The 16,135-nt window shown below is 38.6% G+C and overlaps 1 protein-coding gene across 1 annotated transcript in view; it reads left to right on the top strand.

Annotated features, from left to right (window-relative positions):
* Nucleotides 1-409: 409 nt before the first annotated feature.
* The window catches only part of DZIP1 (DAZ interacting zinc finger protein 1), a gene marked incomplete at its 5' end in the record, with an annotated part of 23,568 nt that continues 7,842 nt past the window's right edge, over nt 410-16,135 (top strand). Inside the window, 5 exons of the mRNA XM_008948042.1 lie at nt 410-547; nt 1,958-2,020; nt 3,186-3,326; nt 5,659-5,707; nt 6,624-6,680. Coding sequence (XP_008946290.1) covers nt 410-547; nt 1,958-2,020; nt 3,186-3,326; nt 5,659-5,707; nt 6,624-6,680 — 448 coding nt within the window. The remainder of the gene's footprint in view (nt 548-1,957; nt 2,021-3,185; nt 3,327-5,658; nt 5,708-6,623; nt 6,681-16,135) is intronic.

Raw genomic sequence — 16,135 nt, 5'->3', positions numbered from 1 at the left:
TATTATTGCTGTCTGATAGGCATCCATGATGCAAATATTCTCACAACTGATGTGGAGGGAATTAATCTCTGCTTTATAGTCCTGGCAGCAGAACTGTCTATGTTGTCAGTCGATGCTCTGGAAATGCTCTCCAGAGTTTTGACTAGAAAGAGAATAGTGAAAGTAAAGGTGGGTCAGAAAGCCAATACTTGAGGCTTTACCAGAGCTGCTTATATTTTGTAGCTGCTAGTTTATGTTAGAGGTTATTACATGAAATTTGATAAGTGCTGAACTCCTCATGAGAAATGTGGGAAGTGTCTCACGGAATCTCTGTGTAGTTAGATTTAAAATAGGTTTTGTATTAAATGACAGTTTTAAAAAACAGTCTATGGACATGTTCAGGTCTTTCTTTTTCCTCTGCTCCTTTTAGCAACTGTTGGAAATGCAGAAGTCCAATGTGCCACAAAAATCCAATTTAGGGACACTGACAGACAGCCAAGAATTTCCAGAAGAGAAACCTCAGAGTCCTCAGGATTATCACCATGTGGTTAAACTTCTTGAAAGACAGGTAACATTGTAATGTTATGTATTGCTTTTGACAGACTACTTGTGTTCATTTCATTTTTTTTACATCTCTGAGTAGGATTTTAATTTGTAAGTAAAATTATCACCCCTCTCAGTGCCTAAAATAGCTGTTTGTAAAGGTGTACTACTTAGTACAACTGCTATAATGGAAATGGGGGAATTATTTCCCTATCCTTTATAAAGAAATTAATTGTTATTTATTTATTGATATGCTCTTATTCTTTAGTATTTATCTAGCTTTACCAAGTATGCTTGCAGTTCAATTCTAGAAGACTGTAATAAACCATTTATGTCTGCTGATCTCTGAGGCCACTTATGGAAAAATTGGATTGTTCCATTTTCCAAGATGAAATGTTAAATAACATTTGGTCAGGATTTGTCAAGCTGTAGCTTTTGGGCCATATGAAGCACTTGAGCTTGTCCAGTGCAGCTTCTGTACCAGGACTGTATCATCTGTCCAGCACAGATTCTAGTGCAGATGTGTTGGACACCAAAATCCCACCTTTCAGGAAATGCAGAGCTAGGAAGGATTACTGAGGCCAAGGTCATTGAATTACTCTCAGACTCACCTGTGTGGCCAGGTTGTTCCTAGAGAAAAAATGAATTGTGAGGCCTTTGGAAATACTCACAAACCTTTTTACTGCTTTGGTTTTGTTTGGTGGGGTTTTTTTTGTTTTGTTTTTTTGACACTTTGAGACATACATTATGTATTTCATGCTTCTTGGAATGTGAAGGTCTTTGTATACCACTTCTACTGGTTTTGTTTGGTGTTTTTTTTTGGGTTTTTTTGGACACTTTGAGACATACATTATGTATTTCATAGTTCTTGGAATGTGGAGGTCTTTGTATACCACTGATATAATCTACTATTTGAGTCACTTCTACTCAGAGATGTGAAAAACTTAGGTTTACTTTGTTTTTTATCTCATCACAGAAAATTCAGTCCACTCTAAAACTCATTAATACTGTTTATTATCATCATTACATAAATTACATTGTTAATGAGTGCCTGAAATGACATTATTTGTGGGGAAAAAAACAACCCTGCTCTTACTACTCTTGTTAATACACAGGGATGTATCAAAATAGTTGTGTATTTCTCACTTAGAATCCCTGTATATACAAGGCAATGATGTAGTTCCTGGAGTGACTGGTAAGAAAACCATATTTGGATGTGTAAAACATGCTGATGACTCTTCTAGGTTTTAAATACAGGGTTACTCAAGTTTCATATCATGAATAATCTTTTCAGTGTTTATTTAGGAAAGTAAAGCTGCTGTACAAGAATATATCAAACTAAATGATGATGTGTTGTTAACAAGAAATAAATCTGCATATATGAAACTGTGTTAATGTGGTGTTAACAGGAATTAATCTTGATTTCCCTATGTAGAAAAGTAAGTGGACATCTAGGATACAAACTCTTTGTCATGAACATGAGAGAGAAAAGTCCCGGGTAAGTGGCACAGCAAACCACTTGAACTATAAAAGGAGACTAGGAGACTTTTTTTTATTTCCTTGCCCTTTTAGTCGTTTCAGTTAAGGCCAGGGCTGAAATAGAATTTCTCATTTAAGAATCCAACAAACACCTGAAACTGTATCCATCTTTTGAAGAGCTTGCAACTGAGTTCTGTGAGCACTATGTCATCCAGTGTTTTCTGTGTTCCGTGGATATGCTGGATAGTGATACAACTTGTCAACATGTAACTTTCATCTACCTGTACCTTCTGCTACCGTGAGGCTGTGGCATATGTCTCAATCTTTTTTTCATTTTTCTATCATTTCTCTGCTGCTTTTTCTGTTGTAGCTTTCTAACGCAGAATCTGTTCAGCTTTTCCAGGAAAAAAAACCACCATGGCATATGCATCAGTTCATATATTTTACAATAGAAAGCTTTATTCCTCAGATTTTTTTTTTTTTTTTCATGTCTGCATTTCTTTTTAATCTCTTTCCTGCTTTGTTTCTCTTGCTTCTTTTCCTCTCATTTTTCTTTCATCTGGGTGACCATGTAAGACCTGAGCAGATCATAGTGGTCTGACCAATGCTTCTCCTCCTCTGGCAAGAAAGCAGTGGGGAGGAACCATGGAACATTCCCCAAAATGGATGTAGTTAATGATACACCCACATACAATGCAAGAATAGAATAAGGGAGGAGTAATGTAAGTATTACTTTTGAGATGGTGCACCTAAATTATTTTTCCCCTCTCTTCCACATTCAGAGCTAATATATGAGGTTTCTCATGCAAATTCATGTCTCGTGTCTGTAATGTATCATTATTTGACACTATTTATAACCATAACATTTTTGTAGAGTTGTATGCTTTTTCTTGCAATCTCACTTTTAGGCAATCTCAGCAATGGGTTTGTATGTCCCTTTCTTTGTGTTGATATTTAGGTAGTCTTCCCTGTGTAAACAAAAAGTGATCCAGATTTGTAATATTTTGTAATATATTTGTTTTGTAATATTTGCAAGTCCCAATGAAATCACAGGAGACACTTAAGTTTTTGCTGAAAAAAAAATGTTAAAACTAAGCACGGTGCTTGCTGTGAAGTTTAATAAAGCATGAAGATACTTTATATAGTATTAATATGAACTTACTTTTCTTCTGACTGTTTTCTAGCTGCTGTCAGAGATTGAGAAGCTCAGATCAACAGTGAAAAAAGACACAGATAAAAATCACAGCTTTTACAAGAGGAGGATAGAAGAATTGGAGCAGAAACTTAAGGAGCAGAATGGGCCAATGAGTGCTGAGAAGAAGCAGGTCTGTTTTGTGCAGCACTCTGCTCCAGAGACCATAAGTCATGGAGAGACATTTTGCTAGCATTTGATCTTTGATATATCTCTGATTGCCTATTTAATGTTCCTAATTTGTAGTAGTATTGCTGTGGTGTTTTGGTTACACTTTGCAAACTGTGTTGTTAAATAAAAATAAGCGTGGAAAAGACATGGGAATGCAAACCAAGAATTAAAACACAGTTTAGAAGGAAAGGCTTAATAAACCGAAAGTTTTTAATAAGTTCAACACAAAGTTGAAAGGTTATTAAGTTGCAGTCAACAAAGACCTCTACAGACGAAGTTTCTGATAGTCAACAGGATTTAATCTGCCACAAAATAATCGTAATGAGATCTAGTATTTGGAAACTGAAAATATGTGACTTTTCACACTAAAAATGTCACATTTATCACCATGAAAAAAATTACATCATTACCATATGAAATTTATCCAGAGCAAGTTCTGGATTCTTGCTGACTGGAGAGCAGCCCTGAAGAAAGAGGTCTGGGGGTTTGGGGTTGATGGCAAGTTGAATACGAGTCAACAGTGTGCCCTGGCAGCCAGAAGGGCCAACTGTGTCCTGGGGTGCCTCAATCACGGCACAGCTAGCCGGCCAAAGGAGGTGGTGGTCCCATTCTGCACTGCACTGGTGCAGCGCCACCTTGAGTACTGTGTGCAGTTTGGGGCCCATGAGTACAAGAATAATATCAAACGATTAGAATGTGTGTGGAGGAGAGTGAGCGAGGTGAAAGGCCTTTAGTGCAGGACTTAAGAGGAGCACCTGAGGGCACTTGGCTTGTTCAGCTTGGAGAAGAGAAGGCTGAGGGGTGACCTCATTGCAGGCTGCAACTTCCTGAAGGGAGGCAGCAGAGGAAGAGGTGCTGATCTCTCTCTGGTGGCCAGAGGTAGGACATGAGGAAATGGAATGATGCTGTGTCAGGGGGAGTTCAGATTGGACAGTGGGAAAAGGTTCTTCACTGTGAAGGTGGTTGGTCCCTGGAACAGGCTTCCCAGGGAAGTGATCGCAGCACCAAGCCTGTCAGAGTTTAAGAAGTCATACAGTTTAGTTCTGGGTATTCTGCGAGCAGCAGGGAATTGGACTCGGTGATCCTTCTGGGTCCCTTCCAACTGGAGATAGTCTGTGAGTCTATGAAATTATTTGGAAATGAATCATTTTTTCTTAAAAATATGTTTTTGTTCCAACATAACTAGATTTTCTTTGAGGTGTTTGGTGAGTGAAGATCTAGGTGGTCAGGAGTTCAGACTGTGGCGTGATTATGTGGTCCTTACAACCTATTCCTTTATTAGATGGTGCATGCTTTACAAATCCACATCTGGTTTTACACTTTTTTTCTTCAGATTAATGTTAAATCTGTACTTAGGTGGAAGAACTGAATAGACATATAAAAGCTTTTACATCTCCACCTTAACAAATGTGATAGCTGGAGATAAAATTTGTTACAGTCAAGTGACCTTTTAAAGCAGAACAGTATGACCACAGATGTACAGATATGTTCTCAAGGATCTGAGTCTGGTGTTTGTGAAGGACAGTTGTGAAGATCTGTGTTCTCAGTGCCTGGGGTCTGGAAGAGCTTGGGAAGTAGCTAACACTTCTGTAGAAACCAAGCCTAATGGACAATGATTTGAGACTATAACCAGCCTGAAAGTGATCGCAACCAGGGTCCAATATTGGGTCCAATATTTTGTGCTAGCTCCAGCTAACTTTGCTGTTCATCCAGATGGTTTGGGTTTAGCTTCTGTTTTGAGAACTGGAGTGCAGAACATTGTTTTCATGCTACAATATTCACAAGTTTCCTGTTTTCTTTAGATCAAATTACAGCCAGCTTGTTTCCTCTACTGTCAGTTTTGTTCAGTGCATGTCCTGGGTGTCAAACAGACAAAGCTGTAGAGCAGACAGGAGAACAGTTCATGCATTTAAAATCATGTTTAACCAAGTGTTTCCTTGGAGAGGAGCTATAGACGTGCATGTTGAACATGAATTACTGGAGCAGAAAGTATTGAAGCTGGAAGTGCTGGGGTGGCCCATAAGCCCACTCACGTGTCGGTTTATAGCTGGCAGTGATGGGGTGTAGGAAGCATAAGTTCACGTCAGGCAACCAACAGGAATAAGCATTTATTAAGCATGGATGAAATATACATTAGGCAGTAGAATAGAGTTCCACAAAATAATATTTTTCTTCCCAAATCCTCAACAATTTTGGTTCTGAAATAGTACTGAAAGTAGATGTTTTGTACTGAATGTTAACTTCATGATTTTGACAGTTAGTAACTGTTCCTATACCTCTCTTTTCTCTTTTAGATAAAAGAGTTGTCCCCAAAGTCAGTTACAAGTGTCAAACCGTATGATGGTAAGTACAAACCGTAAGGAAAAGCAGATTTTGTTTCTGATTTCAGCAGCTTGGCTGAAAAAAAGAGTTACAGTTCATTAAAAAATACAGACATCAGCTTTAGTAACTAAATATTGAAATCAAATCAGTACTGGCAATTTGTGTTTCACGTGGTACCCACCTGTTTCCATGCCGTGATTTGCAAAGTTTATGTTTTGCAGCTGTAAAGACTTCTTATTGCTTGAGTAGTGAAGAGATGGGAAATGTAGCTACTCTTTTGTACGATGTAAACAACTTTTGGCTTAGCCCCAGGCTGCTTTGGTGAATGTAGAATTGAAGTAATAAGTCATTCCAAGGCTACGATCCACGCATGGCACAGACAGGGTTTGTGCTGATGGGTGGGAAGCGTGGATGCAGCAGATCCTCTTTGGGGAATACCAGCCTGGATCAGGCTAGACTTGAGTAAGTAGCTTTGGGCCAAGGCTTCTTCCCTGGGACACAAAAGAGCACACAGATGTCATCAAAAAGATGATCATGTTCCAGTTCAGTGATGATTTAATTACTAGTTTCTTCTCCGGATTCTAGAAAAGTATGAAAAATGTTAAGCATATGTAGAGATGTACTTTGTTGTAAAGGACCATTTTTCACTCCATAAATTATTTATATGGAGGTGGCAAAGTTACCAGTCCTGGAGGTATTCAAAAAACATGTGGACATGGTACTTGGAGATGTGGTTTACTGGTAGTGTAGGGTTGATGGTTAGACTTGATGATCTTAGAGGTCTTCTCCAATCTTAATGGTTCTATGATTCTATTTTTTTCCCCTCCTAAAGCCAAAAAGTACATACTTTGTAATCATTAAATATTACTACATTTAAGAATCTGTTATTGTTTACTATAATACACTTACATTAATTTTTACTTTTATGTTATTTTAATGAACACTACTGTAGAACATCTTGAAGAATCTAAACCAAGTCTACCAGTGGTGCATGGTAAGTTGGTTGGTTTTCGTTTTGATAGGTTCACATCCAGTACTATCAAATCTAACACTTTGTCTTCTCAAATGTGTTGCTTGTGAAACAATAGCTGTATGAGTAGTTATATCATAAATCATAAAATATCTCATAAATTGTAGCTGTAAGAGTAGTTATAAGGCTTTGCTGTATACCAGCCCTGAGAATCCCTATCAAGTAGTTGTAAAGATGCACTACTGAGAAGAATAAATGAAAAATGAAAGAAAAGAATTTAACAGTATTCCCCAGTATCTGTATAGTATTGAAGCACTTTCAGGTAAATGAAAGTAACTGAGAAAATAAAATTATGCTTTGTAGAAAATATGCTCACCTGCTATGTGCATATACTGGATATGCGTGTACTGGAATTTGTGTAGGGAGGCATGTGGAGGTGGTTATTTATAAGTCTTCAAATTCTGTATTTTTCATGTGACTTCAAATGCCAAGGAGGAATAATGCAGAAGAAATAATCAAAATAGACAGTTATCCCATCTAGATAGTTGTTCCAGAGTATAAGTAGTCACATATAAATCATTATTTAGTTATTTTAAATTTTGACCTTGTGATATTGTTTAGAAGTGGGGGGAAGGGATGAACCTCTGTTTACATTGGTTTGTGCTTTCTGCAATTAGTTTTCTTTTTTTCCTTGGTATGCAAAGTAGGGGGCAATATTGTGACCACATTAATATTCTGTCATCAATTAATTCTGTATTTTCATTTTAAGTAGGAAAGTAATGAAAAATGAACTTTGATCAAACAAAATGTCTAAGTGATCAAAAACCAGTTCATTAATATGAATTACTGAATTATAGTTAAATAAAGGGGTGTTATTATTACTTCTTAGTTTTACAACCTGTCAAAGGGAGACAAAATGGGATTTGTCTAAGAAAAAATACAGAGTTTTTCTTTTTTTACAAATTCACAAAGTCCTGAGAAGGCAAATGGGGAGAAGGGGCAGTATACAAAAGAAGCTTTTGATAACTTGATGACAAGTGAAAAACTGAAGTGTTGGTTTTGATATATTTGTTGGGACAAGAATTCTTAAACAAAGGAAAAGATATTAAAATAAAATAACACTAAATAAATAATACAGATATTTATTTCTAACCTGCGTGTGTTTGGTAGTTCATTGCTTAAAGCTTTGGAAGTGAAACTATATATATGAAATGTGTGGAGAAAAGTAATCATGCATTAAGCATAGCTTATTAGTAATAATATTTTAAGTAATTGGATTTTTTTTCATTTAAACCAGCTTCATTGCACCAACATTGCACCAGTAGTGCTGTTTCTGGCTAAAAGGTCTCACAGCAAGTAGCTTAGCTATTGCCCTGCACTGAAGAAATGAGTTTTAGGAAGACTCTTGCTGCTAAGGGGTTACACACCAAGCTTGTCATTGCATTCTTTGTGCAGTGACTTTCCTTGTACTGAGGAGGAAAACACTGCTGTGAACATCAGTATTTTCTGTATTCTTGACAATTTATATCAGCTTATTCAGATCTTTCCTGATTTCTTGCTGCTCCAGATATGAAGGTTGTGACACCTTGTGAAACTTTTCAGCATAGAAAAGGCTGTTCCTGCCATAGATAGACAAAAGATTCACTCAGTTTATTGTGAAACCTCAAAGAAGATTTTCCCTTCAGATTCCTTTGCTGATGATTATTTCATTTATCTCTGCAGGTCTCTCTGTCTGTCCCCTTTCTTCCCTTCTGGATTTTTGTTTTGAAACTTACCCTACCAAATTTCAGGATATAAAAGTTAGCTGAAGTTCTAGTGTCTTTCCCAAAATTTTGAGGGCTTCTCAAGGGATCAACTTGCACACTGAATTAGGACATCATGGCTGCATCTGGTGGAAATGCCTTTATGAAAATGAAGTTGGTGACTCCTGTACACAAACCTGTTTAGCACAGAGCACTTCCAAAATCCCAAGAGCTGTAGTTTTCCTACCAAACAATTGCCTGCATATAGAATACCTTCCTTTTTTTTTGTTTTTTTTTCTGTTTAAAAGAAAATTCAAAGTTCTCTAATTCAGAAGTCTCTGTAATGTGAACTTATGCACACTCTTCAAAGTTGCTTGGAGGCTTTTGCATCCTAATGCTCATTCTGCACATCTTAAATCTATGTTACAAAAAGATACCCAAATTACATGTGAGGTATCTTTAGTGTAAAGTAGTGGGATAACTGTGTTAGCCTGGTGCTTTTGAGGAACGTTAGTTCCTGATTTCCTGTGAGAGCTAACAGGGTGCCTTGAGTGCCAGCCTGGCTGACCATGCTTCTGACTGTTTCTGAGCTAGCTGTAGGGTTTTGTGCAGATATAACCTAAGCCTTATTTTCAAAGATTATTTCAGTGTCACAAACAGGAAACTGACTCTTTTTTTTTTAACCCTATTTTAAAATCAAGCTTTGGCTCCTCTGTTACTCTTGAAATACTGATAGTTGCTCAATATTTAAGCTTTGTTAGGTCTATAATATTAGCTGGAATTGAAGACCATGGTTAAAAAGCAAAGATACTATCTTTTGCCCATCAAAACTTATGTCCCTGTCTTAAAAAACGGTGTGGACTAAGGCCCAGCTATCCTTAGGGACATAGCTGAAGCAACTGAGGAAAATTAGTGAAAATAATCTTCCTAGTGAGTTATCAGAGAAAAGGGGCACCTTCAGAGTTTGGTTCAGCTGAACTAAGATCTGAATTGCTCTTTGAAGTTGCCTGTGTCTCTTCGTTGACTGTAGGAGTCTGAGATGACTAGACTCCTAACTTAAGAGGCTTCAGGTAAGTGTCAAAAATTTATAATGTGTAAGAATATTGATTTAAAATTAAGATTTATGCTGCTTATGTGCAGTATATGGCTTCCCTTTGATTAGTTAGGAGAAAAATGTGACCTATGTTGATTCAACGATGATGGCTGAAATCACAGGTATTTACAGATGAAGTTGGGCAGCTCCTTAAAATGTGAAACTTGAGTATAAATTAAAGGAGTATATAATGACTATACCCATAGCCTACATGCCTTACATTTCTAAGAAGTGCAGCAATTTACATCAGATAAATTCTACATTTTATCCTGGGTTTTCATACTGCAAGTGCAAACTGCTTGCTGTAGGTGGTACTCCACTATAGATGATTGTAAGACTTCTGTTCAGGCTAAAAGTTCTTTATCATTTCATATTTCAGAGCAAGGCTGGTTTTCTTCTTTAAATGTTGGCCAGAAGACTGCTTTTCCAATAGTACTGTCACAATATTGAGGGGTTTTAAATTGGTAGATAAGAACAGACAAATAATGTATGATATATTTGAAATATACATAGCCTGAATTCTTCATTATTTTTGAATGTATTTTCCTATTTGGCCTGCATAGAAATGGTCTTCAAATATTATTTAAAACCTATTTAATGATTCAAAGTATGCCAGGCACATAATTTTTCAGTGGTATAATTATCCACTGAAGAAATTACGGCAACATGTACTTTTCATACTTCTCATCTATTTCTCCACACACATAAGCTGGCAGAAGAGGTATTCTGGAAGATGTGGGATGACAGACACATCATTGGGGAAATCATCTTAAAGTTGCTGGCTTTAATGTTGGCTACTATCACATGGCTGGATTCAGGCCAGTGAGATAGGAGTGTGCCCAGCCTGCATTAAGGCTGGTGTTGGAAGCTGATATTTGGTTAGGCTCAAGCATGAAGCTGACAGGAACTGTTCTGAGGATAAAGGTAGGACTACATTTGGGACTGAGGCTGGCTGATGACATTCAGGGAGGATGTGTCTAGAATTTGCCACTGGGCTGGGCATGGGATTTAGCAGTTAATACTGTTTGGTTAGGGTCACGTGTGGGATTGTTGAGCAGGACTGAATGAATTGGGTTAGGAGTTAAGGTTGTTCCTGCCAGCAGAAGTTGATGTGTGGCAGAGTCTGCAAAGGGCTAGTTTCAGATCTGGTTATTGCTGAGCCAAGATTTTACAGGGGTCAAGGAGCTTGGGTTAGGATTAGGCTTAGACAGACACTAGTTGGAGAAGAGAGTTATGGTTGAGTTAAGAAGGATCAGTTAAGTGAGGTGTCAACAGCAGAACCTGACCTGAATAAAGCCTTCAACCTGATAAGGTTTAAGTAAGATGTATCTCTAATTTATAGCCAAGAAAGGAGTGGAGATGAAAGCTGGAGTTCAGGTTGTGTCAATGAAGAGAGCATAACTGAGGTTGCATTTGGACTGCAAGACTGAGGTAATCTTCAGTTCCACAAGCACCCTGGTAGTCCAGAGCAGGCGATCTGCTGGAGCACAACATGCCTCCTGCCTTGCTTCAGCCTCCTGCCAGTAAGGCAAGGACACAGTCTGGGTGTTCAGCTGGAGTGAGGAACTGAGAAGTGACTAGGAACAAATAATTTATTTCTAGGTGCAAGTCTGAAAAGGAAGGTAGCAGTCTGTCTAGGTTCAACACTGAGGCTGGGTGAAAGGTAGGGGCAGGATCCTGGCCAGCACGTCCTGATGGTGAAGATGTTGACACAGAGCAGTGCACTAGGCTCAGCTGAAACAGGGTTAGGGCTTATAGCTGACAGGGAGATAACTGGCTCTATGTAAATCAGAAGTTGTTCTGATTGCTTGCTTAGGGCTAACAGTGGACCGTGGCTTGGTGAGATTTTGAGCAAAGTGTTGATGAACTAGAGCAGGTTACAACCATTCAGAGTAGCTGGGATTTCAGTCTGCACCAGCAGCGTCATTTTAGATCTGAAGTTAGCAGAAGCTGCTTTGAATAGATTTTAGGTCTAGTTGGGTAGCCAGACTTAAATGATTCCTAAAAACAAGCTTGGTAAAATGTAGGTGCTGCTGATTTCAAGGGTGTGCACTAAGGTAGGAGCTGAGAGGTCTGGTCAGCTCCCCAGAAGCAGCACAGCTCTGGTAAACACAAGGAGATGATCTCCATACCTGTCTGTCAACCAGAGGAATGGTGAACTGAGACACTTTCTTTTACATTTGATTCCAACATGATGTTTAACAAATACCTCTTGGAATATAAGTATGATAAAGAAAAATAAAATGCCCACTTACACTGAAGAAGTTGGTGTTTCCAGATGAATGTTAAGGCACAAGTGCAACAACTTCCTCTGTTGTCATGCCATGAAAAATAACATTACACAGAACAGTAATACATTTTGGTATTGCTCTTGCAACTATACTTTTACTGATTTTTAACATCCTCTGTTTCTGGTATACTGAGGAAGAGAAGTATGTACCTTTGTGCCACATCAGCAGACTCTTGTCAAGTCTGTGTTCTGGAGTCTGGGATTTTCCTCTTAAGTTACTTGACAAGGGCTTGCACAGAGATGGGTTCAGTTCCTTTAAGGAGATTGCATGTGAATAAAGTGTGGGTCAAACAAGTATAGATTAAATCCAATTACACAGCAACTGGCCTACTGTCTAGTGGGTCCAGACATGAAACTCAGAGACCTCAGTGCCTGTGCAGCTAAATTAAATCCGCCCAGAACATCTCATCTGTGCTTCAAGCTCTGTCCACCAAAAGAGACTCACTGCAGGCTGTTGGAAATGATCCCAAACTGTTCTTGAACATTGTTGTGGAGAATGTTAGTTGGTGTAGGGCAACAGTGTTCCCAGAGCAGTGGTGTGGAGGATCATGTTCCAGTGCCCAGGAATGCTCTGGCCACTGTTAAGTATTACAGCTGTAGAGACTGAAAGACCGGAGGCCTCTTTGTCTCAGAGTTTTGCTTTTAAGTGTTTCTGTAAAATACATTGACATTTGCAACTTGTTAGCATCTCATGATGGTGTAAGAAGCATTTATTTTTTAGAGCCTCATTTGGTGTAAGATATATGGGAGCAAATCTTAAGTCTGGTCACCTGCTTGGGAAAGCAGGTGAGAGGGAGGTGTGGAAACCATGGAGAGATCAGAGGTTTCTTGTGAAGTCTGGGCAAATGCATGTTGGCCCAAGATGTTGACCAAGAAATTTTCTCCTATAGTGCTAGCAGTTGAATCCTGAATGTAGAGGTTGTGCATCTCTGTTTGTATCATAAATCCTAGAAGGTGCTGAAGTTCTAGTTTGTGTTGAAATAAATTAATTCATGGAAGGTGAATATTAACATTTTGTAAAAACCAAATTTTTATTAGTCTACATATAGTCCTCGTGCATCTCTCATATCTTAAGTCTATTAAGTTGTAAATAAACTGTATTCTGGCTTCATTTATATAAAGCAAGTTGTACCTGACTGGTAACTTCAAGATATTTAGGAAGTTGTTTTGAGCAGAAGACTTTTCAAGGTTTCTTTAAAGCAGGTGACAGTACTGAATCTTACTATATTGGAGTCATTCAAGATTTTTTTAAAAATTTGTTTTAGTGGAAATTATCATATATAAAACTTTCTCTGTCTTGCATGTATGGACTCAGTACTTATTAATTCTCTGGAATAATTAGTTAACTTTTTTTTCCATATATTTTTGAGGATTTCTTTGTCCATTTCACTTGCCTTTTTTAAACTTTTGGTATCAAATTGCACATAAAAAATATTGAAAAATACATTTTAAAATTACAACGCTTCTTGTGAGAAGTGAATGACAGTATTCATTTACTTAAACCTGAGTGACCTTGTCATTGTAGATGCCTAAAAAACATCCCACCTTGCCTCTGGGTGCCATTCTAGAAGGACACAGGGTTTTTCTATAGTCCTGTGATTTATCAGCCAGCCCTGTGCTGATGGCTGAAAACTTGGCTATATCTGAGATGACACTAGACACTCGTGTTTGGGCGACTGAATCTCTCCTGAAGTGGCTGTTGTGTTAGGGTCTCCTCTCCAAGAACATAGCACCAAGGCAGTGAAGAGACACGTTGCACTGGGTTTGTGATTGTTAAGCAGTTTGGCAGCAATCAGGAAAGCTGTGTCGTCAGTGTGGTTTTTGTGCCTGACTTTCCCACTCTTGGACCTTGACCTTCTTCTGTCCTGTTTGTCTGGTGTTCCTGTTCTTCCCCCTTATTAGAGCAGGCACCCTTGGTGCATATGCTGGAGCCCATAGAGGAGCTTTCAGAAGAGGAAAAAGGTAATGGTTAATTCAGCTCAAAATATAGTGGCATGTGTTTCTTGAAAATAAGAAGTAAATATTATTTGACACCTACAGTATTTTTTACTGTATTTCTGTATGCTTATGTGATTTGGGTGGGAACATTCCTCATTTGTGTCAGTCTCCAGTTTGCTATTGGTGCTTGTAAATATTATGATTTCTTTATCCAAGTTCATTTTTTTTAAATGAAAATCTGGGTAATTCTTTAAAGCACTATGTTCCACATACCTAAAGCCACTTGACCTAAGCAAAAATGTTTGATGGGGAATACCCCCTTACAAGGAAATTTTTGGTGCTGATGCTATTGCATTGTATGCTCACTTCTTTTTCAAACTCTGTGTAAGAGGATAAAGAGTTCAGACAGAAGAAGGAAGTTGGTTGTGGAGGTCGAAGCTGCCTAATTTGATAAATGCACCCAAGATACTTTGAGAAGTAACCTAAGCCACACGTACCTAACTCTAAGCAGGCACAGCTCCAGCCAGGGTTGTGCAATTCTGAAGGGAATTACGTAGCTGGTTAGCAGCTGTTCTTCTCCTTCATCTGAGGAGAACTTGGAGAAGGCCACACTTCCAGTGACAGAACAGAAAGCATTGGTTCCTCCTGCCTGGTATTCTCCTGAAGAAGGCCAGCAGTGCTTCAGGTGAAAGACCAAATAGCACAGTGATCTGTACTGTGTGCAAAAATCAAAATCCATCTTGAACCTCGAAGCCAAGGAGTTTAACTTTTGAAGGAGTGGTGCTGTTTTGAAAACAAAATGGCCATTTGAATACCATCTGTGCCTAAGGGAGAGGTTTCCCCAGGGAAAATCCAGTGACTCTGAACAATCTGAAAGAGACTGCTCACATTTTTGCCGTTCTTTCTGCTATTTCTCTTGTTTGCCATCTTCTCTCGTGATGGATTGTCTTTGATTCTTCTGCTGTGCCTAAAGGCATGGCCTGCAGTACAACAGAGAGGAAGAAAGAATGCAGTCCGAAAAAAACAGACAAGGTGTTTTTGTTTTCAGTGACAGACATTTTTAAGGGAGAGTGTGCAAATTCCTGACTTGGCACATTATTTCGTAGGATTAGTAGGAGCTGAGACAGTGGACCAGACTTAAGGTCTCTTGTCTCCAAAGTTGTTAAATCTGGTATTTAGGAGGATTTTTTTTAAATAAATCAGAGAACAGTTCCTTAAAGAGTTGTCTCCAGCAATGAGGATTTGGCTTGAGTTAATTAGCAAGAATTAATATTGTCATTAATTGGGATAATGCTACATACTTTTGTTACCCATATTAGTATGTAGTAATTATGAACTTACAAATTATTTTAGATGGATCTGTTTTGTTGTAAGGATTAACGTTTGAAAGGGCCAGGATTTTCAGGAGGCTCCTTGGAGCATTCCACTCCAGAACATCTGGCTTTCTGGGAGGAGCTGGTGCCTCCTAACGCACCTTTTCCCCATGGGATAGTCTGATAGCCCTGTGTCTCCTCACCGACCAGTAGTTTGCCTCTTCTAGGACTCGGTTCTCCAGCCAAATCACTTTTAATCCCTAATCTCTCAGGGACTGAGCTGTCTGCACAGTTCCCAGTGCTAGATAAGGTTTTAGCCAGATTCTGTGCTCTTCAACACAGATCTATTAGTATGGTATCTGGAGTCTTTTTCAGTTCTCATTACCTGTAGTTCTTTCCAGGATCCATTGGAAGCCACTTCCTCAAAACAACCTAGATATCATTTGTGTATCTTGAGGCTTTCTTGGGTCCTCTTCAGGTTGCTTATCTTTCCCTTAAAGAAAAATGAAAATGGAACTGCTTTTTAAGCAGTTGTTGTGTAAAAATTGGAAAAATGATCTGTTGATCTGTTTTTATGTTAATATGTTCTGATTTTTGATGATCTGAAAAATGGCTTTGAAAGAAAACATTTGCAAGTCACAATAGGGAATTATTTCTTCATTTATGTCCCTCTGTGTGGGCTGGGAAGTGACTCTGCTGCCCTGTGAGGCACACTAAAAAGAAAATCCTCTGCCCAAGATTTACCTTTTCTTTCAGGGGGTGAAGCTGGCAGTGTGGTTTACAGCATGCTTTCCTGGGATGTTGTAGACCCCTCTAGGTGTGCTTTGCCAGCTGTGCTGACCATGGCCAGACAAAAGCAGCTCCCGTGGTTCCACAGATCATTTGCTGTCTTGGTATACGTGGCATTCAGTAAAATTCTGTCTTGCCATAGGCACTTTATAGACAGATTCAAAATGGGTGTGTTTTGCTTCTTTACTCCCCTGTATGACCCTCTAATACTTTGGCCTAACTTAAAGGTCAGTCTTTAATTTAGATGGAGGAGTCTGTCTAGATGATTCTTTATTTCTTGCCTAGAGTTCATGTCACTGCTGACACCTAAAGCA

The sequence above is a fragment of the Merops nubicus genome, unplaced genomic scaffold, assembly GCF_000691845.1.
Source record: "Merops nubicus isolate BGI_N331 unplaced genomic scaffold, ASM69184v1 scaffold5059, whole genome shotgun sequence".
Lineage (NCBI taxonomy): Eukaryota > Metazoa > Chordata > Aves > Coraciiformes > Meropidae > Merops > Merops nubicus.
This window is presented reverse-complemented; position numbering and strand designations above follow the sequence as displayed.